The sequence below is a fragment of the Cordyceps javanica genome, chromosome 5, assembly GCF_051103115.1.
Source record: "Cordyceps javanica chromosome 5, complete sequence".
Classification (NCBI taxonomy): Eukaryota; Fungi; Ascomycota; class Sordariomycetes; order Hypocreales; family Cordycipitaceae; genus Cordyceps; species Cordyceps javanica.
In genome coordinates this window covers 2911809-2938907 of record NC_139299.1, presented here as the reverse complement: position 1 = coordinate 2938907, position 27099 = coordinate 2911809, and the positions used below count along the sequence as shown (strand labels likewise).

Here is a 27099-nt window from a genome sequence, read left to right as displayed (position 1 = left end):
GAACGCTTTTCTGGCGATGATGGAGAAAAGAGCCAAGACCCCCCTCGTTATAACAGGCAGGTCGATTCCAAGGGCTGGGCGCCAATGCTGGGCGGAACGACTTAGAGCGGGCGCGGCGCGCGGCTGGTCAAACTAACTCGGTCTTGGTAGGCGCCTGGTATGAGCCAAGACCGGGAGGAGAAAATGGTCACGTACGGGTTACATCGGCACAAGAAAAAAAAAAGTCATATTAGCTTTTTGAATTCTTTTTTTTGTCTTATCATAGTCAAGAACTTGAGAAAATTTGACGGCGAAAAAGAGACGGGGCCCCAAGGGGAGGAAAGCTTGGAGAGCGGGGGGTTTGCAGTTCTTGGCTGATGGACGGATGGATGGATGGATGGATGCCGGGTCCGATATCAGTCTGCGAAAATGCTCTTTGCGATAAGACTTTTTGCTTTTCCATGCACAACTCTCGGCCTCGCTGATTGGTCACATGATTTTTCCAAAAAATAAATAAATTCAAAAAATAAATAAAGAGAAACCGACCTGCTTCCCCCCCGTGGGCACGTAATTCAACATGGAAAAACGTCATGCAAAAGAGAGAGAGACGATAGGCAAACATATTGCCCCCTGTACGCAAAGATGGCCTTTTGGGAAGGAAGTCGTTTTTAACTTTTTGCGCTAGCAGGGATGGTCTGGTGACGCGGGCGCGGGGAGGAGGAGACATGGTCCGTTGCTGATGATGGCTTCATCGACATGCTGCTCTAAGTACTTGGCCGCCAGTTTGCTCTTCCCCCCAAAAGCGGTTTGGACCAGATACATGGCCCCCCTCCTCACCCTTCTTTGTGTAATATGGAACCAAAATCAGTTGCAACACATCAGTTTCGTGCTTTTCGCGGCGCAGTGTGACATCAACGGCCAGTCCACTTGGTGAAGATGATGCAATGGAGGGTCTACCATGTCGAACCTCGCTTCTGGGACTTGCAAGTTTGACAATGCGGCGCTCCACGTCCCCCGTCCTGCAATTTTTGCACGAAAGGCTACTTTGCAGGAAAAAAAAAAAAATCAGAGCCATCATACACTCAATAGCCAGCTGTAGGAGCTGCATCCGGCCGCCAGAATATGTACTTGCCTCTCTGCAGACAAGTACCCAGGTACCTCCTCATGCAAGCCACAATAAATGCCTGAGGAGCGAAAAGCGGGCGCAACTGTACTGATAAAAAGCAGAGAGACGGGGTCTGGGAAGCACAGTGCTGACGGGACCGATTTTAATATTTTTTTTATTCCCTTTTTTATCGGAACAGCAGCAGCGTCGCCTTTTTAGGGGCTCTCTGTAAGTACGCCTCTGTAGACTGTAGTCACCGTTCCCGCGCTTCGCCAAGATGAGCTTTGTAACTACTGACCTTAGGTACTCGGTAGCAACCGAGGTACCTACAGTGCAAGTTGGTCACGCCGCGGCGCCCACGGCCTCTGTATACCTAGGGGAGGCGGTCGCTGTAGGCACAAAACTACCGACATGCGTCTGCCCACCTACATATGCACGTGTACATAAATATATATATTTATAACGAATCCAGCGACGGAAAGGAAAAAACAATCACTCATCTTTCTCTGCCGAGGGCGGTCAGGCAATTCTGAAGGCTCCAACCAAACTTTTCCGTGTCATACCACCGCAGTCTTTCCCTCCCAACAAGCCCCCGTCTTTCGAGCAGGGCCAACAACCCCCGTCGTCGCTCACACCACCTAATTTGATGGCCAAGTGGGAGAGGGGGCTCGACTCGATGCTGACCCTGAATCGAGCATTCTGATAAAGAGGCCAAATATGGGAATCTCTTCGTTGGCCTTTTTGCATAGCCATGACTTCATCTTGGTGCCACCCCCGGAGCTGGCGAGGCACCAATCTGCGTGGCAGCAACCGGGGTTCAGAGACTCCTCTGTTGCATTTGCCATTACGAAATTCATCTTTCTTCTTTCTTCTTTTTTTTTTCCAACGAGAAACTCGCGTCTATTAATACCAAGTCTATAGTTGATTACCATGCCAATGTGTGGCCCGACACCAAATGCCCCCCCAAATCCTATAACTACAGCCGAGATCTGATCCCTCATTATTAACGTACTGCTTGCTGTAAGAAACAGGCCCGTCATAGTTTTCCTTCTGTTTCCGGATCATTCAACATATTTGACTTGCTCATTCCCCCCTTTTGAAAGATTTCTCAACCCAATTATTACCGACCTTTCCGCCCCCCCTCCATCTTCTCGTACAAGAACAAGACAAACCCTTTGAAAAAAGAAAAAAAGAAGAACTCTTCTCATAATTCCATAAGCGGCCCTTCTCTCTCTCTCTCTCTCTCTTTCTCTTAAAACTTGGCTAGCAGAAGCTGCCCAATCATCAGCTTGCCCGTGATCCAGGTCGTCTTCCAGAGGGTCGGGAAGTCGAGCGTGCTCGAGAGGCCGTCGGCGAAGCCGAAGAAGAGCATGGGCGGGATCCAGCCGCGGGCGTACTCCATGGCGAAGCAGCTCTCGGGCATCTTGTACTGCTTGACCTCGCCCCGGCGCAGGTGGTGCACGCTGCCCGGCGGGTACACCTCGGGCTCGTACTCGCCCGGCACGTACGCCATCTGCGTACCGGTCAGGATGTGGAAGTAGTCGTCGGCCGTGTGGCGGCCCGTGTGGCCCTCGGTGCCGACCGCAGTGCCTATTTTTATTCCAAGTCCTTTGATTAGTCCTGACTCTTTGAATTCTCTCTCTCTCCCTTGGCCAACTCAAATGGTATTGGGCGATAACAGGCCCTCGGGAAGCAGAACCTTCCCCCTTCCCCCGGCGAGGAACAAAGAAAGAAGAAAAACGTACCAAAAATAATCAGGTACTCGGTGATGCTGGCGTGGATAATGTACATGGCGCCCATCGCACCGCCCGCATTGTTAAACACCCAGTCCTCCTCGACGTTGACGTGCGCCGGCAGCTTGGCGCTCAGCTCGTCGACAATGTACCGCACCGCGCCGCGCGTGTCGTTGCCGTGCCGGTCCACGCTGCGCTTGGCCAGGTCCTGCAGGTGGTCCAGCTCAAAGACGTAAAACTTGTCCAGGTTCTGCTCCGCCACGTACACGACCGACGCCAGCAGCGCCGTCAGGAACCCCAGGATGGCCAGGAGGCGGCCGAGGCCACCACCACTACCACTACTACCTCTGCGCGCGGCTGTCGATGATGTGCCGCTGCTGCTGCCGCTGCCGCCGCCATTGTTCTTCTTTTGCGATTTTGAAGGCATGATTTTTCCCTCTGTTTTTCCGTCTCCCTGAAAAAAAAAAGGCACAAATACAAAAAAAAAGGAAAAGAGATTAAAAGAAAAAAAGAGAAAGCGTGTTTTGACGCTCAAAACTTTGAATTGCAATCGCCGGAAACCCTGGCTTATTAGTGTCGAGGTTATTAAGTCAACTCCTGGCCGATTTTGCCGCTTTTCACCGCTCGGAGGCTGCCAGGCTAATATCCCGATCAGCTATCGGGCCCAAGGACCCCGACATCCCCTTATTCGTGTTCGGGTAACGAAATTCGGTACCAAGAAAAGGAGAGGAGACGACACGTGCATGGAAAAGACAGAAAATGAAAAGCAGAAAAGGAGAAAAGCAGAAAAGGAGAAAAGCAGAAAAAAAAAACAGAAAAAAAAACAGAAATAAAGAACAAATAACAAGTACCGACCAACAATGGCATTGCTTCCTAATAAACCCAATCGTCGTCTCATGGTAACCATGCGTCAGCGGGTATGCACTGATTCCCATTGTCGGATGTGATTTGGCTCAAGTTGACAAAAGTTTCCATCAATTAGCTTTTTTTTAAAATATACCATTGGCAATGCAAAATTAGCCAGTACAAACAATTCCATGACCCGTATTCCCTTGCAACTCCGTCCCTAGGCAAAATGACCAGCTCGTCCCTCTCTCTCTCTCTCTCTTCACCCTATCGTTACAGTTTTACACGTGAAATGATAAAATCACATATCCCCTCGCCATCGGTAGCTCTATTGCTCTTACTCCATATCCGAGTCGGCCATCACTTCTGTGCGGTCGGCTTCGTCATCAGCTAGTATGGTCTGCTCTGCTCCCAGAGCAGTCTCGTCACCATCACCATCGCCATCGTCCAGGTCCATGTCATCCATAGCTGCGTCTCCATTAGCTTCATCGAGGCCGTTGACATCATCTTCGCCAGCATTCTTGTCCACGCCATTGGCCGTGGGAACCTTGATGGGGGCAACGACACCCTTGTCGCTGCCCAGCCAGCGGACAAGTCGGCGGTGAGAGCGTCGAAAGGCGGCAGCGTACGTGTTGACCTCCTCACCAAAGTCATCACGCTCCTCGGTAAGCAGGCATAGGCCACCAATCCCGGATTCACGGAAAACTTTGGACTGAGCGCCCAAGTTGCGAGGTGCCTCGACATCACTATCGCTATCCTCGCCTTGTTTCTCGGACGCGTGGATTCGCTTGTATGCTCTGACGATGGCGCCTTCACGGCGTCGCAACTTGCGGCTCTTACGCTGCTCTTTGCGAAGACCCTTATCCAGAATATACTCAACACGCTGGCTCCGGTTACGCTCCACTGCTAGTTGGTGTGCTGTGGGTGGACGAGGTTTGCGCGAGATGACGCCTTCGGAGCCCTGCCGTGCTGGGGAGGATCCCTCAAATATTTGGTACTTTAGCGCGGCGCTTCTTCTACCACCGCCGCCCCTCGCACCGCGTGGAGGTGGTGTAGATCGAGTGCTATCCATGTCCGACTCGTGCTTGGACGGACGTATGCGCGGCAAGATGGCAGGGCCGTCTTCGTGTAGCGACACGCGCGCTTTACCACGTTTCGAGTCTCTGTCGTTCATGAATGCTTGATCCATCTCCAGAATCTTGGCCCTGGTACGCTGCTTCTCTGCGCCAAACTCCTTCTCGGTTTCAGTGTCCACGTTTTCGAGCGCCTTCTCCTCGTCCGTCATGAGCTCCATGCGAGGGACACCCTGGTTGGCGACACCGACATCGTAGTCCACACCGCTACCAAACGGATTTTCCTCACAGCCTTCTTCCGTGAAGTCAGACTCGAGGTGGAACCACATGAGCCAGAGAAAGGCCCTGGCTCGCGACTTGCTGCTATATTGTGTCTTCATGATGACGTCGTGGAACTCGTTTCCGTCAGGAAAGTGTAGGTCAGCCACCTTCTTGGCGGCGGCGCACATGATGAAGATAAGATTGACCGGGTTCGTTCGCGGCGCTGCTGGGATTTCTTTGAGCTTTTGCAATGTGCTCGGCTCCGGTCGGTCTTCAGCGCCGCCTTTTAGGATAGACTTTAAACGCGGGGCATCCTGTAGCTGCTTGTATGCATGGGCGTCCTGGTTCGCTTGAAGAGAGGGAATAGCGTGGTACGTCCGCAGCTGGGCTCTCATTTCGGGAAAGACTATACGAGTCAGTGACGATGCCAGTTGGTACGAGCCATCGAAGCTTACAGTTGAGGGTCGTGTTCATCCTGCCAACATTGACCAGCAGACAAACCATGGCCATGCCCTTGGCTGCCTCTCTGTCATTTAACAGCTTGTCGCGCAAGACTTTGCTGGTCTTGCTGCTGCGCGCCATGGTATCAATGTAGAGGTCGGCAAAGTTTTGTTTGCCAATGCCTGCGGGATCGTACGAGTTGGTAAAGACCTTGAGCTCGTTGTCGAATACGGCCTTGAGAAAATCGTATTGGATGTCGGATCGCCACAGGGGCTCGCCATCTTCCTTCTTTAGATGGCGAATCTTGCCGATTTGCTGCACGGCAGCATCGCGGTGCGAGCCCCGGCCCGACTTGCGACCCGGCTTTTCAGTCACTTGCGTGTCGTCGCCGACATCCTCATCATCGCTACCGACGCGGGAGATGAAGGACTTGCCTTCTGGGATGACGGGAGAGCTCGGATGGTCGATTTCTGACATGGCGGCGAGTGAGGTGGGCGAAGCAGCCATGGCGCGCAAAGGTCTCGCGATGTGTCGCGGATGGAGGTTAATTCGAATGCGTGCGGTGCTGATAAATTACGCGCGCATCATCGAGAGGCTTGGGTAAAATGATGATTCGCGGTTGATGACGGTGTGATGCCAGCGAGGCCCTGACGTGGTAGCGCTCAATGGGGGATCGGAGCAACGCCAGGTGCAGCAATCATGGAAATTACTCTGGCCTGGACGATGCGCAAACAGGCGAGGCGAGTTGTCAAGGGATGTGGCTAGTGTGTGGCGCGCTATCATGTGGCGGACAGGCCACTGCCACATCAACCGCAGAGCAGCAAGAGTTGACAGACGAAAATTGTGAGAACTCTTCTTAAGGAAAATGAAAAAAAAAAAAAGATTCTATTTTAATCGCTTTCGATTCTTTTTTTTCAAATTTCCTTTCAAGCCTCGAATTTCGTTAGTTATTCTTGGGCGCTCGCAGAGCTCTGGTTGCGATGTCGCTGGCCAGTGCGCTCCACCCAAGCAAGGTAAGCTAATATCAATGTTGTGTTTTGCTGGCTGGAAACCTGACCATCAACAACATCGACAACCTTCATCCACGGGGGCAACCAACCCACCACGCAGGCTCCGGCCTTAAACACGACGATACTAACCAGCAGCTTACCCCTACCCGCCAATTCAACCTGTGTTCGTGGAATAGTCCTGGCATTTGCCGGCCATATGCTCAGCTGAAGCCAGCGGCTCCGACATTGACAGCTAGCTCCCTGCGTCTCCCTCAAAAAGACAAAAAACAACATCCACGAACTTGAAGCACGCCATTACACGCAACGCAGCGCCCCAATCCTTACTATAGTCATGTCGACGCCAACGAGAGCGACGCCGGTCAAGGCCGCCCCAGCATCGGTGACGGACAGCCCCGGCACCTGGCGCCATCCTCGCCTAAACGAAATCACCCGTCGGCGGGAAGCCACGACCTTTTCGGAGAAGAATATTCACCGCATAGCCTACAACATACTCGCCCTGCTCTCTTTTTGGCTGATCCGGGCGCTCATCAAAATGTACATCAGTCCACAGAGGTATGAACATGGCCCCCCCTCCCCTTTCGCCTACCGCCTTTCCCCCAAGGACCTAGAACATGAGCAAAAGAAGGGAATGAAGGCGCTGACTAGCTTTGGAAAATAAACAGCTTTGCCCCAGCGGCTCGACTCTACATAAGCTGGGCGTGGACCGTTGTCCAGGTCGTCCCCGCCGTGCAGATTGCGCTCGCCTGCACGCCGCTGCTCCGCGCTCGCGACGAGATGACGGACATTCCGCTGACGGCCGCCCAGCGCAAGCTGCTCGGCCTGGCGCCCGCGCCGCCACCTGCGTCTCCCGCTGGCGCTGGCGCCGGAGCCGATCTCGTCTTCAGCACGCCGCCGCGGTACTCGCGCACCCCGTCCATTGCTGGCTCCGTCGGCAGCCGCGGGAGCTACACGCAGTCGCCGCTGTCGGGTCGCGGCGGCGGCAGCCCCTTCCAGAACTCGGCGCCTGGGTCGCCGTTCTCGCCCACACCTGTAGACGGTCCGATGCTGCCCAGGACCGGTAACAACCTCTTTGGTGGCGCCGGTGCTGGGAGCGGCGGCGGCGGAGGCAGCGGCGGCGGCATCAGCAATCGCAGATCCTCGTCGGGTAGCCCCTTTGCGGCGAGCACGTCGGTGAATTTCCTGGGTGACCCTGCCTCGCCGAGCCCGGCGGGCAAGCGCACGAGCGTGGGCTTGAACAGCAAGTGGCTCTACGAAAAGGGACGACGTTCGTCCGGGAGCGCGTGGGTGCACTGAGCTTGGACAGTGTCGAGGAAGATGGTATACTACAAACAAATCAAGGAGATACTACCACTGTATGAGGATGTGTTTTTGTTTTTTTTTGTTCACATCTAAAATACCAAAGGCGCAAACACCGGATCATTAGCTTGAGCGAATGAAGATGCAAGATGGAATGATTGTCTTTATATGATACTTTGATATACTGAAAAAGAAGGAAATGCGTACTATCTAGATGACTTTGAAAAAAGATGAAGAAGAATAACTCACGATTCCAAAGAAAAAGAAGGCAATTTCTATTTGACAAGAGCTCTTGTCAATCTCCAATTTCACATTCTTTGGCAATGTCCTCTGCGACGGTACAGGAAAAAACCATTCAAAAGCCCCCACCACAACCCTGCGTATTAGCAGCAGTTGTGGTGCATAACAAAGGTACAGGCGCAAAAGTTGGGCCAGAGACAGGGACGAGCGACAGGATGAACTAAAAACTAAAAAACTAAGAAAAGAACAAAAAAGAAAAATCAACCTAAACCCCTGACAATGCTGGATGAATGACAGTGCAAAAGAGACGAATCGACGAGGAGCAAGAACAGTGACACTGGAAGACTGTGTGGTTTGGGTTTCTAGGTGGGAAAAAAGCGGTCGAAGAAGGGCCGGCGCAAAACTCCTTGTTCCTCTACCACGAGTCGACTCCGAGACCGCGTCTCTCGCAGTAGCCGGGGGCCTTGGGCTGGGAGTTGGCCCAGCTCATGACGGTCAGCGAGGTGGTGTACGTCATGGCGAAGAAGCCAAAGATGCAGAGCCCAATGTCAGAATACTTCCACAGTCGGCTTCTGGCGACGGCTCTGTAATGGAGGAGAGGCTGCGCGGAATAAAAGAATCGTGATTAGCGAGGGGACGTCTCTTCGTTTTTTTTTTTGTTTTTTTCTTGCCCATTTTTTTCTGGATGGACCAATGTGTACAGAGGAAAGAGAAAGGGGGTTGTGCTTACCGGATAGATAAAGACGAGCGGGATGCAGGCAAAGTTGCCGACGAGGGCGACAAACTTGTCGAGGTTGTCGGCGCCGCCCCAGGCGATACCCGCGCAGAGCATGACGACGAAGAAGCGAAAGACGTTCTTTTGCCACTTGATGTAGGGGTTGTACTTGCCGCTGCGGGTGAAAAGCTCCGTCTCGACGATGCGGATGGCGGGGAAGATCTGGAGCGGGGTGGAGAGGAGGATGGCGACCGAGTAGAGCAGCTGGACCGTGTTGACAAGCTTGTTGTCCTGGGGCAGGTTGAGGAGGACAACCGTCTCCGTCTTGGAACCGTAGGCGGCGTAGGAGAAGGCGCCCATGGTGGTGAAAAGGACGGTGATGATGATCATGACGAGGAAGAGGACGCGGGGAAACTTGGCCGGGTGCTTCATCGACTCCTGGATGGGGATGATGAGACCGATGCCCTCAAAGGTGAAGATGGCGGTGCCGATGAAGAGGGTCCAGTCGCGCTTGTTGAACATGATGATGTCGGCGAGGCCGTCCGTGGCCAGCGTCAGCACGTCATAGTAGAAGAGGTAGCCGAGGCCGATGAGGATGAAGGCGTCGGCGATGAGGGCGGTGAAGCCGAGCTTGCCAATGTCGCGGAGTAGGGAAAAGGGCAGGAAGATGACCATTTGCATGAGGATGAGGTAGGGGATGCTGATGGACGTCTTGCAATCCGAGACGGCCTTGATAAAGGCCTGCAGGTTCTCCGAGGTGAAGACAATGTAAGCGGCCACGAAGCCAATCTGGCTGAGGACGATGGAGAAGAGGATGACGCCGCGCAGCCACTTGCCGTACAGGATGCCGCCCATGTCGCCAAAGGAGCCCTCAATCTTGAGGCGCGTCGAGACGAGGAGCACGAAGCAGTAGTAGCTCAGGAGCGCCACGCCGAGCAGCACGAGGTTACTAAACAGCATGCCGCCGCTGAGGTAGGCCCTGGGCAGGAAGAGGACGCCGGTGCCGACAAAGGACTTGAGCAGCAGCAGCGCGGCGTTCATGGGGCTGTTCTGGCCGCTGCCGCCGCGCGTCTTTCTTCTGCGCTTGCGCTTGTGCGGGGGCAGCAGCGCGCTGTCCTCCATGGGCTCGCGCTCGTTGTCGGCGTCGTCCTCGTGGTCGTCGCCAAAGTACTCGTTGGGGCCGAGCGCCTCGTCGTCCTCCTCCAGCTCCTCGCCCGCAAAGTGGCCGTAGATGGAGAGAAACTCGAGGAAGCTCGAGGTAAACAGGCGCTCGTTGGCGGGGCCGCCGGGGGAGGGAACGCCGTGCTCCGTCTCGGAGGCGTTGCCGGACGGGCTCTTGGCGTTGCGTCGCAAGTGGTCCCTGCGGAAGCCGCCGGGGACTTTGATGGTGTTGATGTCCTCGACCAGGTTCTCAGGTTCCGGGCGCGAGTGGTCGAAGCTCTGGCTGCGGTGCAGGCGGCTCTTAGCCTCGGCCTGCTCCGTCCACTTGTAGATGCCGCGGGTCACGTCGCCGCCCTGGAGGCGCAAGCTGGAGAATTCGTCGTCGTTGAGGCCGGCGCCGCCAACCTGCTCCGGCTGCTTGCCCTTGACGGTGCCGTGCACAGAGGACTCCTCGGAGGCGCCACCAGCCTCGGCCTCGCTGGGTTGCACCAGGTGACGCTTCACAATCTCGGGGTCCTCGTAGGGGCCTGTGCTGCCCGGACCGCCGCCGGTGCCAGGGCCCATGTACATGCGTCTCGAGTCGAAGGAGCCGTAGTTGGTCGGCGTGCCGGGCTGCAATGGGATATTGGAGGGTGAGAGAGGACGGCCTGCAGGCGGAGGCGGGGAGGCGACGCGCACGGGCGGCGTCCCATGTCGCGGAGGCGTCTGGCCAAGCGAGTCGGCGAGGGCGGCGGCGAGGGCCGACGTGCCGGGCCCCTGGCTGTACGAGCCGGGCGACAGGCCGCCGTCGGCCTCCAAGACGCCGGGTTTGGGCGAGCCGCTGCGGGCGATGGGCGGCGTGTCTGCGGGGATGGGGGCTGCCAGGCGGGCGGTGACTTCATCGCGCGGCAACGAGGACGAGTAGATTTGCGGCTGGGGCGACGAGGACAGCAGCGGATTCGAGTCGGTTCTGTTTCTCGAAGGGGACGCCATGGTTGCGGTTGAAATCTGCGGGCCGGACTTCGAGCTTTATCGCATGTTTTGGAAGCCCAACCGAGATAAACAACAGACAGCGAACGTCGGAGCGAGTGCCAAACGGGGAGCTGGAGTGAGGAGGGCTGTCCGAGCTGCCCAGCGTGAGCACAAGAAACGAGTGAGGTGCCGTCAGCGAGCTTCGGGGCAAAGCAATGCCTTGATGGCCGTCGAAAGGAGGGCTCCTGAAAATAGCAGGAGGGAGCTGCTTGCACTCTTCGCCGAAAATTGTCAATTGAAGTTGTGAAGGGTAAAACAAGAGGACGAGACAGCGGGTCCGGAGAGAGCACACACAAAGTACCTGGCAATGGTAATGTGGGAAGTGGGACGAAGCTTTCTTTGGGGGGGGGAGAGTTGTGCCGTTGCAACGTCTGGTGACTTTAAGGGCAGTGACGCTAAGACAGGGCTGGGTCAGTGGTTGTCGAAAAGAGTACGTACCTGGGAAGCCTAAGCCACCACGCGGAATCTGTACTTGTATTTATTACTCGAAGCTGAGCAAAAACCGATGAATCCTTGGAAATAACAATGATTCTCCAGCCAAAAGAGAGGGGGAAAAAATACCTTGCGGCTAGAACCTGACCTTCCCGAAGCAGCTGCGCTAATCAGTCGGCGAGGCGCTGTAGGGATTACTCTTGGAGCGCTAGAGCGGCCTGTAGATGGGGCGGTTTGAGTAAAAGATATTAAAAAGCCATGGTACAAGATGCCGTAGCCTATGTTTTTGAGAAGCTTTACATAGTACAATCTCCGCATACCGCTGTTGACCTGGCCAATCATTCATCTTTCAATTCCGGGATGCCGGCACAAAGAGCAAGCTGAGAATATTTTCACTCGTACGGACTCGTCGGGCCCCCCGGTCACCTGTCTCAGCTCTCTGCAATGCAGCGCGCAGCAATGTGCTGCTGTGTGCCATGACACAATCGCACCCCAGCTTTATCACGTTGCACTCGAGGCCAGGAACAGGGAAAAAAGAACTTGTTTCTGCATTTGTTTCGACTGATCACACGTATTGTTTCTGTACATGTATGCCAATATACCATGTCGATGTGCGCTGTCACGGCCATTGGCGGGTACCAGAGCCGATTTCAAGACAACCCCCACGTTGGCAAACGACGCGGTGCGATTTGGCCGGGCCAACGAGCATGATTTTGTCAAGTCGAAGAGATTTGACCTCACTTGCATAGAAGCAAGACTGAAGATACATGCTTGCTGCGTTGACGCAAGCTTTGGCGAAATGGACGCAGAGTCGGGAAGAAGCCGTTGCAGACCACGAGCATGTACCGACTGCACGCCACAGCGCCACGCCCGGTCCTAAAGTAGAGGTAGGCACCTATTAAATCCCTATCTGCCTTGCACCGCGTCGGCGGGGGCGGCCTCGAGTTGGGCACCTGGTCGACTATCGATGTAAAATGGTTGCCCATTCATTGAAGATGGAAGCGTCCATAACTTATCGATGGAATGTCAGCTGTTGCGGCTTCCTGCCACGCCACACGCCACATCCGCTTCCCCAGACCGGAGAGGAGAGGTTGTGCCTCAAAGGGTAGGCGCACCGTGAGAGCGAGATGGAGGCGACGCTGAGTTGCGGGGAGATCCCCCCTCCCCCCCTTCCAGAATTTCAGTCCGGTCCAGGCCGTATGTGTCATCCGGTGCATCGCACGCGGGCAGGAATAAGTATGGTGTCGTTCTATCCCCGGACCGGTGTGTAGTGGTGGGCTGGGCCAACGTCACTGGGCGTCGACGGCGGCGCACTAGAGGCACGGGTTATCGTGAAGTAGCGTGTGGATGTGACAGTAGAGAGTGAGACCCTGCTTGGCGTCCGGCGATTTGATTTTTTTTTTTATTCGACAATGGTCATGCTGATACGAACGGAGGCTTGGCGGCCATGGTAGGTAAACAGTGTTGCTGCAAAGAGAAAGCTGAAAAGTCACGGTGCAGGATGACGGCGTTTGCAGAGGCCTAGATGTAGCACAGCAGTTTTGTCGCCTATCTGGAGTCTCGGCAAAGTGGTATAACAGTGCAAGAGGCGAGGCTGCACAGCGCGCGTTTGTACTCCGTTAGTACGGGTAAGGCTTGCCTGTACCAAGTCTAGCGGCCTCTAGCTGCTAGTTACAGGCCTGATAAATGGTGGGGTTGAGAGGCTCCCAGGCGCTACAAGACTCGCATTTCTCACTGCAACCCCCGCAATGTCTTTGCTTTGGGCCAACACTGGTCAAGGTACGGATACAGTAATGCAGTATCAAAGTGACTGTGGAAATGGAAGGAGTAGATACTATCTAACGACTTAAATTATAATTCTGCAAGTGTTTAGGTGTGAACGGTGACTAGAGACCGTTGCAGTAGCTCCAAACTAAGAGCTCATCTGGTGGCCTGCCTCTCTTGCACGTTTCCACGTCATGAGTTGAGGCGACAAAGTCATGGGCACCGTGCCGGGAGTTGATAAGAGCCCAGCTGTGCCGCCGGTGGCGCCTACCGATCGACTTGATGGGCAGCAGATTGGCAGTAGATTGACAGTAGACTGGCAAAGATTGGCAGCAGATTGTCAGCAGATTGACAGCAGATTGGTAGCAGATTGGCAGCAGATTGACAGCGCCAAACAACTCCCGTAGAGCTGAATATACGGCCATAATTTCATGAACATCTTGACTGCCAAGGCGGGATGTGGAGTGAATCTCTCGACTTGATCTTACAGATAGACTTTGTCTCGCTCTCGTTTTCTCCCCGTCTTTTATTGTTCTCACCACGTCAAGGGGATTTTGGCTTTGGCTTTGTCGCTTGCTACTCATGGCAACTACTCTTGAAAGTCATGAGCTGTGTCAATACAGAGTAACACCACATAAAAGTGATAAAGAAGCCAAAAGGATTTTACCTCTCATCTTTATCTTTATGTTCTAGATTGTGTTCCTTGCACTCCAAATATCCAGTGCTTGCTCTTATAAGGGGCGGGTCGGTACTCCGTAGTAAACCACAGTGCAGGTTCGGCCACAAAGCCCTTTTTCTCCCGTCTTCACATTTTCGCATCTTTAATTCAAAACTTGAATCGTCCATGATCCGAGCCATACTCTCGTATTGACACATTAATGCGTACGTAGTCTGCTTTCCACTCAGCGGGGTACTCAGTAAGTACTGACCCCTGGTAACCCCCCGCACCGCCACACATCACCGCTAACTACTTAGTAGTAAAGCATGGCCGCCACAGTGCCGCCACGGCACCCCGAATCTCCATTCCAGGCTTGGCATCCGCCATACAAAACGCTGGCACTGTATCCGCTGAGGTCATCGTGCAGCTTTCCTTCTCTCCCTTCACCCTTGGGCATCGCGGATCAAACGGAATTCCTGGTCTCGGGAAGCACCGCGTCTCGCCTCTTCTCCATCATCCATTATCTTTATATAGTTGTCCTGCCGTCTGCCATGCCTTGTCCGTATACACGCTGCCCTTCGATCTAAATCGCAGTCTCTTTCCCCCCCAATACGACGTGCAGTCCTGCGATGCCTACGCCACCGCCATAGCTCTCTGCCTGCTATCGCCCCATCCTGCTGCACGATGCCGCAGCAGTCGCCAGATCCTCTCGGCGATGGCACGCCACCCGAAGAGGCCAGGAAGCCAGCCAAGCTGGGCCTGACTTCGGGCGTTTTTATCCCCGTTTTTCTGAATATTCTCAGCATTCTCATGTTCCTGCGTTTTGGTCTCATCCTGGGACAGGTCGGCTTCCTAGGGTTTCTTGGTGAGACCCGCCCTCCCCCGCACCGTAGCAGCGCCATGCACGATTGACGACATGTACAATGCCTTTGGTGAGACACGCTGACCATATTTGCAGGCCTAATGCTCACTGCCTACTGTGTTGACTTACTCACCACTCTTTCTCTTTCCGCCATTGCGTCGAATGGAGAAGTCAAAGGTGGCGGCGCCTATTATTTGATATCCAGATCTCTTGGGCCCGAGTTCGGTGGCTCTATCGGGATCCTTTTCTTTCTCGCACAGGCTCTCAATTCCGCCATGAATTGTGTCGGTCTAATTGACTGTATACGTCTCTATGTCGGCCACACTTTCCCCCAAGGATATTGGACGAGTTATGCCTTGCAGACTGTAGCTCTCGCACTTTGTACTGGTCTCTGCCTACTGGGCGCTGCTGTATTCTCCAAGGCCTCAAATGCTTTGTTGGTCATCATGACCGTGTCTATAATCAGTATCCCCTTGTCCGCTCTCTTCAAGTCACCGTTTCGAGACCTGGAGAATGGAGTCGAATTCACGGGTTTCAGCTTACAGACGCTGAGCAGCAACATGCTTCCCCCGACAAATAGTGCCGTCTACCATGGCATCAGGACTTTTCGGGACTTGTTTGGAATTCTTTTCCCGTCAGTGAATGTGTGTCAACTCATTTTTCATCCCGCTAACACAACACAGAGCCACTTCTGGTATCTTTGCGGGTGCTTCCATGTCTGGAGACTTGAAGAACCCCAGTACCACTATTCCCAAAGGCACGCTCTGGGCCATGTTCGCGACCTTTGTCGTGTACTTTGTCGTCATTCTGTCCATGGCGGCCTCCACCACACACGCCTCCTTCTTGGCCAATGCGAATATCCTCTCCGCCACCAGCTTGTCCAGCCCAATTATTTTTGCTGGTGAATGCGCTGTGACATTCTTCTCCGCGACAATGGGAGTCATTGGTGCCGCCAAACTCTTCCAGGCGCTCGCCAAAGACAAACTTTTACCAGGACTGTCGATTTTCGGAAAGGGCACGAAAAAGGCCGACGAGCCTATTCTGGCCGTGCTTTTGACATATTGCATTGCCCAAGTGGCTTTGCTGGCTGACTTGAACCAGATTGCGACACTGATCTCCATGGGTTACCAGGTACGTGTAGAGAAGAAGCTATAATCTACCCAGCGACTAACAGAACAGATGACTTTTTTTGTCATGAACCTTGCGTGCTTTCTGCTCAAGATAGGTTCCGCTCCCAATTTTCGGCCTGGATTTAAATTTTTCAGCTGGCAGACTGCACTCACAGGCAGTCTCTTGTCTGCTGCGGCAATGTTCTTCATTGATGAGACGTACGCCGCCATGGCCATCTGCGTCTTGATTGCCACATTCCTCGTCATTCACTACCTGTGTCCTCCCAAGAGATGGGGCGATGTGTCTCAGAACCTAATCTACCATCAAGTCCGGAAATACTTGCTACGCCTGAAGCCTGAGCATATCAAATTCTGGCGCCCACAAATCATTCTACTTGTCAACAACCCACGACGCCAGGCTCGCCTCATTCAATTTTGCAACTCTTTGAAAAAAGGCTCACTTTATATCCTTGGTCACGTCATCGTTACGGACGACTTCAACGCCGGAGTGCACGAGGCACGGCTTCAGCAGCAAGCTTGGACCAACTACATATCGGAATTCTCCCGGATCAAGGCATTTGTGCAACTTACCATGTCGCCAACTATAAACTGGGGTGTGCGAAACCTAATATTGTCCGCCGGCTTGGGTGGCATGCGCCCGAATATTGCCGTCATTGGATTTTACAACCTGGATGATTTAAGACAGACGAACCCCAATGTTCCCATTCCAGAATTGCCTCAATCTCCAGCGAAGAAAATGCTCAGACCATTGAGATCTTCCGAAGACAAAGTTCCACTAAGGAGGCGGCGCGGCGATACTTCAGCTAGGCTCTTGGAAGGTGTCTTGCCCACAGATGTTATCCGGACTGAGCAAATGATGAACGTCACGGAATACATGACCATGCTTGAAGACTTGGCCCTCAAATATAAGTTGAACGTCGCTGTTGCAAAGGGGTTCGAAAAGCTCGAGACACCGCGCTCCGACGGCTCTAACACGAAAAAGTATATTGACCTCTGGCCGATTCAAATGTCCGCAGAAGTGACAGCTGATGGCAAGAATCTTGTTACCTCAAACTTTGACACGTACACTCTCATACTCCAGCTTGGACATATCCTGCATTCTGTGCAGACTTGGAGAAATGTATACACCGTTAGGGTCATGGTTTTTGTCGAGTATGAGAGCGAAGTGGAAGAAGAGCTGGCTCGTGTCAAAGCCTTGTTAGAGAAGCTCCGGATCGATGCTACTGTCTCTGTGTTCTGGCTGGCATCTGGAAATTTGAAAACCTACGAACACATTATCAATGGCAGTCCCGAAGATTTTGACACACAGATCATCGTCAGCGATGCATTGAAGGACGAGGATTGGTGGGATGAGCTACAGTCGTACCGTGGCCGAGCAGACATGTCTGAAAGCCAGGAAATGACTCAAATCAGCCATATTATCGATTCTACATCGGGCCGTCGCGGCTTGTACCACCCACACGAAGGGAATGGCTTTGACCAGCGCCGCGCTAGTGTTGTGGCCGGGATGAGCGAGATTCCCAAAAAACCTGATCTGGCTACTCTGTCCAAGATGGGTGTCAGCATGGGCATTCATACGCACCACCTGAAGGATGAAGTCTTTGACGAATCAGACTCGGAGTTCTCAACAGACAGCGAAGATGAGGATGCGAAGAAGGAGGTAGAGATACAAGCGCCATACGGCTACCCTCACCCACCGACTCCGTATCCATTTGCTGAGGGTCGCAAGCAGGCTGAGCAAGAACCTCTGCTTGAGAGCACACTCAAACGGCGTGGACGCTCGCATCGAAAAGACAACTCTGGGGAGTCCTCGGCACGCGGTGAGGTAGCTGCGCAACCCTTGTTCCAGGCTGCGAGCTCTGATAGTCCGTCCTATGGTACAATCGCTACATCCTCGACCCTACTTCCAACAGAACCGAGTTGGAATCTACCCCCAAATGCACCAAAACTCCCTCAAGTGTCACGTACAGGAGCAAGCGACCCCGGCACCCCCGAAACCGGCCCCAAACCAATGGAAGAAAGCGATCAACTCGCCAGATTTCCGACCCTCGATCCACTACTTGTGCCTAGTCATCTTCCAACCGGGAAAGCAAGCTCACGGCCGGTTAGTCCGAGCAGACAGGGCGCAAAGACCCCTAGGACGGGCAACAACACCCCTGTTAGGCCCGGGATGTCACGCCAGTCTTCGGCTGTCAAATTTTCCAGCCGCCCAGTTCCAGAGACGACCACTACAGGCGAGGACTCGCGCCTCACCTTTGCCCAGCCGACGACCGGTGCTCCCGGCGGAGATGTGGCTCGCTCCGAGCGGCCCGCGCACTCGCGCCAGTCTTCCATGAGCAAGTTTTCCAGCCGGCCCATGCTGGAGAAGAAGCTGATCATGCCCGTGGATGGCGGCGGCAGCGGCGGCGGCGCTCTTGGTGGTGCGAGAACTATCAGTTTCGCACAGAGCCCCGTCTATCAGCAGCCGTCGGGCCCCTCAACACGCCACCACTCGCGCCACGGCTCGCAGTTCTCCTACTTTGGCGACGTCGTGTACGACATCCCCGAGGTCAAGGACGCGGCGTACCAGGCCGGCGCGGCGGGCGAGACGGGCGGCTCGCCGTACTCGACGCAGAGCGTGGCGCTCTCGTTCAACGACCTGCCCAGCCGCGCGCAGCACCTCATCCTCAACGAGCTGATGCGTCGGCACTCTGGGGACACGGCCGTCCTGCTGAGCACGCTTCCGATCCCGGCCGAGGGCACGAGCACCGACGAGGACGCCACGGTGCGGTACCTCTCCGACGTGGAGGTCTTATGTACCGAGCTGCCGCCTACGCTCATGGTTCTGAGCAACAGCATGACCGTCACTGTGAGCCTGTAGTCGACTCATTTCTTCTCTGTTTTTGTCTTTTTCCTCCCCTGTTAATCACTTGGCCATCGTAGCGTTGTTTTCAACTCTCTTGCAAGGAAACAGTCGAGCTTTCTCTTCCCTTGTTGCTATTGTGAAAGGATTTTCCCAGGGTTCCAGAGCGCGCATCACATCTACATAAATTGCATAGCGAGCGATGTCATATCGAAATGGATATTTGTTCCTCTTTTTTTCTGCTTCTCATCTGCATCCTTTTCTCTCTCTCTTTGGTGTTGAAGACTGTATGTTCGTGTCGTCTGATAGGTTCTAGTCTATAAATATATACGTCATGTCGGTTCTGAAAATCCCATTCATCATTGTACTATGCCAACCGCGTGCTCTAAATGCATCCCACACCTCCGTGTCCCCATGCCATGCTACATGAGCAGCCCCCGCCTCATTATGCGTTTTTTCTATTTTAAGTGTCCGTCTGCAACAGATTTGCTGCTTCTATAGTATTCTCTTGATGGCCAGCTCGCCGTCGCCCGACTCCGCCTCCACCAGCCCGCCCGACCTGATCTTCTTCTCCCACTTGGCGCTCTCGCAGCGGGCCAGGATCATGGTCATGCGCAGCGCGGCGTCGCTGCTGCTCGCGTGCTCGCCGTCGGCGGACGCTGCGACCACCGGCGTGAACGTCCAGCGTCCAAACGCCCAGTTGAGGATGTAGCGGCCGGCCGGGCTTTCCCCAGGCGGGGGCACGTCGGCGTCCGAGTTGCGCGGCGGCGCGGACAGCGTGGCGACGGCCTTGATGCGGTAGACTTCGTCTTTGGGCGCGGCGGCGAGCAGCTTCTGTAGTTTTTCGGTGGAGATGGTAGTGGTGGTTGTGGCTGGTGCAGCGCCGCGGCCATTGCTGCCCTGGAGCTCGAGGGAGAGGACCTCAACCTCGCTCTGGTGGTCGTGCGCGCCGTGCGCGTCGCCGTTGGCGTGGCCGTTGTGCTGCTGCTGCTGCTGCTGCTGCTTGGCCTCGCCGTCGGTGAGCTGCTGGGCGAGGCCGCCGTCGATGCCAAAGACGAGGTCCATGTCGACGAAGCCCCTGTCGCTGCGGACCTTTGCGACGTCGACCTCGAGGTCGCCGACGCGGTCGAGGCACTCCTCGTAGCGGTCCTCGCCGGCGGCCTCCCACTTGTTGAAGACGACGAGGTCCGTGTAGCGCGCCTGGATGCGGGCCGTGTAGCTCGTGTCCTCGTAGCCGGCCCAGTTCTCGACGTCGATGACGCTGACGACGCCGTCGAGCGCGTACCGGCCCGTGTCGCGCGCGAGCCGGTTGATCTCGAGGGCCAGCGTGGCGGGGAAGGCGGACCCGCTCGTCTCGACGACGATGCGGTCCGGGGCGACGGTCGTCTCGAGCTCGGCGAGGGCCGGCCCGAGCTGGCCGACGAGGTTGCAGCAGATGCAGCCGTTGAGCAGCTCCTGCACGCCCGAGATGGCGGCGCTCGAGGCCAGCTGCGAGTCGACGGCGAGGTCGCCAAACTCGTTTTTGAGCAGCGCGAGCTTGTACGAGGGGTTCTTGCGCCGCAGCTGCGGTATCAGGTTGAGGATGAGTGTCGTCTTGCCGGAGCCGAGAAAGCCGGTGATGATGGTGATGGGGATGGGCGCCATTTTTGAAATTTTTTTTTTTTTTTTTTCTTCTTTTCGTTTACCCTTCCCGGGGCAGCCGCTGATTTGCGCAACAGGGGACTACTGCTTGGCCGGGGGGAAAGGCAGGCAGAGAGAAAGAAAGAGGGCAAAGAAAGTGCCCGAGTTCGGAGAAAACAAGAAAAAGCAGGGACGCCCCGAAATAACAGCGCTTGATGGGTAGGTTGGTGGCGGTATAGAGTTGGAGATAAGGTACGAAAAGGTACGCGGTGGCGGCTTTCGCAGGTTTGCCTTTTTGCCCCTCCAAGAAAAACGGTTTGGTGATGGCTTGGCTGAATGGAGGGGCAGGATCGGCCGTTTCTTGACGTCATGCCATCACGCAACCTTTCATGCTGCAGGTCTTTCGAGGATTGGAGAAGAATAAAAAATACTCCATCAATTCCATCCTTTCAAGCAATTTACTGCCATTCTGACTTTTTTTTTCCTTACTCGCTGTGGCTGTAGCAGACCATCATCCTTCTCATCATGGCGCAGCAAACGGACAAGATGCAGCCACCGGCTGACAGACCGTACAAGAAGCACCTCGACGAGGCGGCAAGCCACGAGACGGAAGACTACCGAGAGCCGGGCACAGTTCAAAAGGCTGTCGAAAAGGGTAAGACATGCGTTTTTTTCATCGCCGGAATGCCAAGGGCGTTGATGTACTGATGCATGTGCGCGCCCAGTCTCTGAATACATTCCCGCCGCGGCCGGTCCGCTGCAGAAGCTGACGGGTCACCCGGCGGCGGCCAGGACGGAAGAGGCAGAGGAGACGCCTGCACCGCCGGACCCTTCGCAACTGCCGGAGAGACCGTTGCACGATACGCATATCGAGGAGTTTGTGAGGGAGCAGCATCGGCAGGATGGGAGCAAGATCTTGGATGGACACAAACAGTAGCCGTGTCTGGAAACTTGGGTACAGTGTGTGTAGCCATCGGCAGCATCGAAAAGAGGACGCGTCAAACAACAAGTATACAATAAAAGTCAAGACGAGTCTCGAATTGTGCATCGCTTTGCCGTGCTTTTTATGGACATTGACCAAGCCTGGCTGGCGCCGTCGTTGCGCGGATACGCGACGCGCTTCAACGAGACATCCTATGCGCGCGCACCGAGTAGAGCTACAGTGGCATCATGAGAGTCGCGAGGATCTGCTCCTCGACGCAGAGTATATAGGAGCAAATCTACACTACAATTACTGTAGATTTAAAAGCAGAAAAAAAAACGTGTCACGGTGTGAAAGAAAGGAAAAAAGAAAAAAAATGTCCCCCCTTCTTGGCATTATCTCGCCTACGGATTCGGAAACGACCAGAAGTCGAGACCAATCTTGCGAGAAATTTCCTATATCCAAGGGTTTCTTCTCTTCTGAGCGAGTTCCCCGAGGGGAACTGGCAACGCGACACCGTGGGAGGATCTGGGTGAAGGTCGTGGCTGCTCAGTTGGCTTTTTGATAAAGAGAAGAGAAAAAAAAAGAGGAAAGGGATCAACGTAAAGTTGGCTACCAAAGAAGATTTTATACCAAGAAAAAAAAATCGGATTTGCGGTGCGAGATGGCAGTATTCTGCGCTAGTCTGCTTTGGGATCGAGGTCGCTTCCCACCAACATTGCTCTGTTGTGTTACACACCAACATCGCGCTAGATCGCGCCAAAAGGGATAAAACGGAAAAAAAAAAAAAGGAAAGGAAAAAGTTTGTGTTACCCTTATATCGCCCGAGTACCATCCGCATAACATCTCGTCACTTATGTCAGGGCTGTCACATGTTTCGATCTGTTGATGGATTAGAGCAGTGCAGCTGCATCCTCCCGCCTCCGGACCCATCCTGTAACTACTAGTACAATAGCTTCCTACCCTGCAGCCCTAGTCTTGTAACTGCTCTTGTTGTATGCCAGTCCTTCCTCCAACCTCGTCCTCTGGCTCTTCTTCCACCATGTCTGGGGATAGCGTTCTTTATCCTATAAATCTTTTTTTAGCTCAAGATCTTCAGAGCATGGCTTCACACCCCAAAACCCCTCCCGTAGCACAGCCCCCCCCCCCCCCCTCTCTCTGCAGGCTATAGGTTGCAGGCTGTAGACTATAGGTTGCAGGATGGCTGCAGAATACAGGTTGCAGGCTGCAGGTAGGCCCGACGTGTCTGCATCTAGACGCTTGGGATCAACTATACATCACCGTGGCGGCCCAGCGTTGGCATGGAGAGTATGCAGCTTTATTGACCCTCGGAGCTGAAATCACACCCTCCTTTGTGACATGTCTCTCGCCTTCCCAGAGACGTCTCTCGTTTAACCCGGTGCACATGCCTCTGGTTGCAAAGGCGTACTCCCATTTCCCCTCTGCACCGGTGCCCATATATGGGACGGCGAGGTTTCCCTTTCGCTAAGCCAGTTTCTTTGCCTCGCACTGATTTCTCTATACCTGCCGTTTCTTCCACCCCTGCCGCTCTTCATTGTGATTTCATTCATCTCCCTTCACTTGCCGGTACTCGATGTACAAGACGACCGCCTACCCCCCGGCAAGAGCATAATCCAATCCACACTCCTAGCTCGCACATCAATCTGAGCAGAATGTTGGAGCTCAACCCTCTTGACTACACCGTCGCCTGGATCGCCCCGCTGCAGATCGAGCTCGAAGCTGCGCTGGCGGCGTTGGACAAAGTTCACCATGGCGAGTTCCCCCATAGACCAGGGGATGAGCACATCTTCGAGGCAGGAGAGATCGAGTCTCATAATGTCGTCATTGGGACCATACCCGCATCCGCGAGTTATGGTACCAGCGCGGCTGTCAGTCTCGCCAACGAATTGAGAAGAACCTTCCCCAATATCCGATTAACTCTCGTTGTTGGCATCGCAGCTGCATTTCCGGAACTTCCAGTTCGTGATATCCGGTTGGGCGATATTCTCGTAGGCCTATCCGACCGCAATGAATCGGCGATTGTGCAGTACGATTTGGGCAAACAGACAAGTGACGGATTTCAGCTATTGCGTGGCGGCCATGCATTACAACCGGCAAGCAAACTTGCTTCAATGGCTCTCGCAAAGGCCGAAAGAAAGGCCAGGCAGAACCCAGACTATTTTTTGCAGCAGTATAAAACAGTACGAGATGGACGGCATGGGGGTATCACATTCCCCGACCCTGGTCAAGAGACGGATCACTTTTACGTGGTTAATAGTGAAGGTCAAGAGTGTATAGCAAATCGAGAGCCACGACCGCCTGAAGAAAGGACCAGAGTGTGGAAAGGTGTTCTTGGCTCAGGAAACACGCTGCTTAAGGATGAGCGAGGGAGGCACGAGCTACAAGTCCGGTATAAGGTTATCGGCGTAGAAATGGAGGCGGCTGGTGTTTTGACCGAATTACCTGCGGGGGTTATTCGAGGGGTGTCTGATTACGGAGATAAATACAAGAACGATAAGTGGCAGCTATACGCCGCTGCACAGGCTGCAGCTTTCGCCAAGCTTACATTGATGTCGACGCCAGAATCTCGTCCTTATAGTTAGTAACTTTGATGGATGTTTCATTTACTTCCAAATTCCATATCGACTAATAATATCATCTTCAGCATCTCATCATTCACGGGGAGATGGTCATGCGGCAGAATCAGATACAATGTCAGAAAGACGTTCCTCAAACGGGAAAGGTACAACGTCAAAAAGACGTTCCTCAAACGTGAAAACATCTTGCTAACGTATACAGTAACGAGTTGCCTCAGCGACAGCGAGAGGAAAACCCTTCATACGTCTTTGGGATATGACAGCATGCTCGCTTGGGGAAGTCACGTCAAATCTGAAGATCAGGGGACATGCCAGTGGCTGCTGGGAGCACCAGAGTATCTAAAATGGCTTGACAAAGACGAGTCCGCTAAAGACTTTCTATGGATCAAAGATAAACCCGGCACGGGAAAGTCGACACTCATGAAGGTTGCGTTGCAGAATGCTGGTCCGAGGAGAGAAGAACGAGAGGGCAATAAACGGCAGAAGATAACACACGAGAACACGAAACATATAATCATCCACTTTTTCTTCTATGGGCGAGGCACCGATTCGCAAAAGTCCATAGAAGCACTGTATCGATCGCTATTGGTACAACTTCTAGCTAAACATCTCCCATCAGTCGACAAGGTCTTCAAATCGCGCTGCCTGGAGGTATCATACGGGAAAGAGCCACAATGGGATGAAGGTTCTTTGCAGTTTTTTCTTGAACTAGCTTTACTAAGTCTGGAACAGTCTTTTGTGTCGCTCTTCATTGACGCACTGGACGAATGTGGTTCGATGGAAGTTCAGGATATGGTCGATTTCTTCAGTCAAATCAACAAAAAAGGCAAAGAAAAGGGTATCATAATACGTTTCTTGCTCGCAAGCAGACCTTACCCCCCTGCAAGTTGTGAAAATTGCATTGAGATCGACCTCATCTCAGAAGCAGGACACCGTGAGGACATGAAAACCTGGGTCAAGTCCAGGCTCAGGTGTCTCGGACCAAGCCAACACGCCAGGAAGATCCGCGAAAAGCTCATCCAGAAGGCAAGGGGCGTGTTTTTATGGGCTGTGCTAGTGGTGAGGGAAATTCAGGCTCAGCGTCTTGCGTGGGACTTGAACAAAGTTGAAGCCAAGCTGCAAAGTATGCCTACTGAACTAATAGACTACTTCGAGAGAATAGTGGAGCGCGATAGCATCGATCAGGAAAAATTGATTCTCTGCCTCCAGTGGGTTTTGGTTGCCAGACAACAGCCTTTGGATGCTCGGCAGTTGGAAGCAGCTATTCGCTTTGGTGCTGACCGCGAGCGCCCGACACTGACGGCCCAACTCCAAATGGAAGACGGAGACGAGGAAGACGAATTCATGGCTCATACCGACACGGAAGACACAGAGATGGAAGACATACAGAATGGAAACGTGCAAGGCAGCCACATGAACTATACACAATCGGTCGACACAGACATGTACGGCACAGACACGCATATGCAGGGCACAGGCATATATGGCACATTCACGAATATGCCCGGCCCAGGCATCAATGGCACAGGCATAAATGGCACAAACACGCATATGCAGGGCACAGGTATGCATGATACAGTCACGAAGAGCATGCCTGTGAGAAACAAAAGCATGGAAAATATGGATGAAGACCTTGACGCTACTCGGGGCTACGTTTTAGCCTGCTCCAAAGGGCTTATTGAATTATCCAGATCCAAAAAGAACCCTTCCGTGCAGTTTATTCACCATTCTGTTAGAGAGTTTCTATTGAAGGAGGGTGGCCTTGGAACAATTCGACCGGAGCTCAGAACAAATCTCGAAGGACTATCTCATGACACGCTCAAACGGTACTGCGAAGCGTACATACAAGAACACGCCCCGTTGATCGATCGCCTTATCGTGGAGGGAGATGCGAAAGATCCTGACGTGGTATCTGCTCGTGAAAAAGCAACAAAGGAGCTAGTCCTGCTTCAATATGCGGTTAATAACGTATTATACCACGCAGACATGGCAGAAAAATTTGGGATCGATCAAGGGCTCTTTCTCCAAGAGTTTCCTCGGGCCAATTGGATCAAGCAACACAACTTTCTCCAGCAGCACCAGAACCGGCGACACGAACCAAGCGCCCGGCTCATTTATATTCTATCTGAGAGAAACGCCGCGAATCTCATAAAACTCCTTCCGAATAAAGCAGATTGTTTTGTGCAAGGGGAAGAGCGATACAGTATACCTCTGTTGGCAGCAGTGCTTACTGGTAGTCATGAGGCACGTGTGGTGCTCATGAAAGCCTATGCAGACAGCAAGCCAGGCAACCCTCAGCTTCAAGATGTGTGCGAAAAATTCAAAAAAATCAAAGGAAGTGGCAATGGAAGGGAGGCCCCAATACTGCCATTAGGTAAAATGCTGTGCAATGTGGTGAAAGCTGGAGACCAGTCGGCATTGAAATTCGCTTTCGCTGCTGGGTACAGCGCAGAAGGAGAGGGAACAAAACTGCTACAACATGCAATCCAATACCATGTAGATCCCGAAATCCCTCGTATACTCCTTACGCATGGTGTTGATGTTGAAGGGAACACCAAGTCGTTTCAGAAGCACTTAGGTGGTATGATTTTGATGCGTCGCAACGCCGATTTGGGGGACAGAGATCCCAATCGACTACTACCATTGGCCGCCAAAATGAACCGGACCGGGATGATACGGTCGCTTCTCGAAGCAGGCGCCGACACTGCGTGGACGGATGGGGCTGGATACACGCCGTTGATGTATGCAGCTCAGAACGGGCAGGAAGAGGTCGTGACACGGCTCTTGGCTCACAATGCCCAAGTAAACTTTTGCAAGGACAACGGGTGCAAAACAGCGCTATGGTGTGCTGTCGACGCATCGAATCACGGCGTCGCCAAGTTATTGCTCAGCCGAGGTGCCGACATCGAAGCGCAGTGCGCGCACGGCAAAACGCCACTGGCGGCCGCCCGCGAGCGCGAAGATAGAAGTATGATCGATTTCCTGCTTGAACATGGCGTAGGGTGGCCCGAAACGTAGACGAGGACGAACCACGCTTCATACCGCAGCCGATACTGTGGATGACAAACGTCTCGGCGCCGGCATCCACGCGCGCGATGGCGCTGACGAGACGGCCCTGTTTCCGGCTGCTGCGAATGTGCGTGAATCCCTTGTTCGGAATTATGATTTTGTCGCACGGGACTGTGAAGTGGAAATGGTGCGGTTGCTTCCAGCTATGTGATTTTTGTATTTGGTGAGACGGGACTTTCACTTACCTACCAGAATGGCAAAGATATTCCTTGAGAGCTACTCTTGGAACACAGCAGATTTGATAGTCGATTCTCTTCAATAAAGATGCAGTTACTCGTATCCCCTCCCTGTGGTGGCATGTGTGCATCGGCTTCATTACATGACGTGTATAT

General features: G+C 53.7%; 8 protein-coding genes across 8 annotated transcripts; 4 read left to right on the top strand and 4 right to left on the bottom strand.

Annotated features, from left to right (window-relative positions):
• Positions 1-2336: 2336 nt before the first annotated feature.
• On the bottom strand, positions 2337-3244 carry V2A60_008107 (C-8 sterol isomerase ERG2; the record flags this gene model as incomplete). The annotated part of the gene is made up of 2 exons (XM_083259383.1): positions 2337-2674; positions 2830-3244. 2 exons carry the CDS (start codon positions 3242-3244, stop codon positions 2337-2339), a joined length of 753 nt encoding a protein of 250 aa, XP_083115509.1.
• Positions 3245-4000: 756 nt separating this feature from the next.
• Positions 4001-5945, bottom strand: V2A60_008106 (uncharacterized protein; the record flags this gene model as incomplete). The annotated part of the gene is made up of 2 exons (XM_083259382.1): positions 4001-5403; positions 5453-5945. The coding sequence occupies 2 exons, from the start codon at positions 5943-5945 to the stop codon at positions 4001-4003; spliced, it is 1896 nt and encodes a 631-aa protein (XP_083115508.1).
• Positions 5946-6779: 834 nt separating this feature from the next.
• Positions 6780-7741, top strand: V2A60_008105 (nuclear pore complex component-domain-containing protein; the record flags this gene model as incomplete). Its single annotated transcript, XM_083259381.1, has 2 exons — positions 6780-7000; positions 7111-7741. 2 exons carry the CDS (start codon positions 6780-6782, stop codon positions 7739-7741), a joined length of 852 nt encoding a protein of 283 aa, XP_083115507.1.
• A 658-nt stretch (positions 7742-8399) lies between these two features.
• Positions 8400-10832, bottom strand: V2A60_008104 (transmembrane amino acid transporter protein-domain-containing protein; the record flags this gene model as incomplete). Its single annotated transcript, XM_083259380.1, has 2 exons — positions 8400-8585; positions 8715-10832. 2 exons carry the CDS (start codon positions 10830-10832, stop codon positions 8400-8402), a joined length of 2304 nt encoding a protein of 767 aa, XP_083115506.1.
• A 3577-nt stretch (positions 10833-14409) lies between these two features.
• V2A60_008103 (amino acid permease-domain-containing protein) lies at positions 14410-18577 on the top strand (the record flags this gene model as incomplete). The annotated part of the gene is made up of 4 exons (XM_083259379.1): positions 14410-14590; positions 14684-15221; positions 15271-15718; positions 15767-18577. The coding sequence occupies 4 exons, from the start codon at positions 14410-14412 to the stop codon at positions 18575-18577; spliced, it is 3978 nt and encodes a 1325-aa protein (XP_083115505.1).
• Positions 18578-19054: 477 nt separating this feature from the next.
• V2A60_008102 (CobW/HypB/UreG, nucleotide-binding domain-containing protein) lies at positions 19055-20203 on the bottom strand (the record flags this gene model as incomplete). Its single annotated transcript, XM_083259378.1, has 1 exon — positions 19055-20203. The coding sequence occupies one exon, from the start codon at positions 20201-20203 to the stop codon at positions 19055-19057; it is 1149 nt and encodes a 382-aa protein (XP_083115504.1).
• Positions 20204-20704: 501 nt separating this feature from the next.
• On the top strand, positions 20705-21116 carry V2A60_008101 (uncharacterized protein; the record flags this gene model as incomplete). Its single annotated transcript, XM_083259377.1, has 2 exons — positions 20705-20834; positions 20905-21116. The coding sequence occupies 2 exons, from the start codon at positions 20705-20707 to the stop codon at positions 21114-21116; spliced, it is 342 nt and encodes a 113-aa protein (XP_083115503.1).
• A 1658-nt stretch (positions 21117-22774) lies between these two features.
• Positions 22775-26918, top strand: V2A60_008100 (uncharacterized protein; the record flags this gene model as incomplete). The annotated part of the gene is made up of 4 exons (XM_083259376.1): positions 22775-23699; positions 23901-25262; positions 26199-26666; positions 26746-26918. 4 exons carry the CDS (start codon positions 22775-22777, stop codon positions 26916-26918), a joined length of 2928 nt encoding a protein of 975 aa, XP_083115502.1.
• Between the last annotated feature and the right edge of the window lie 181 nt (positions 26919-27099).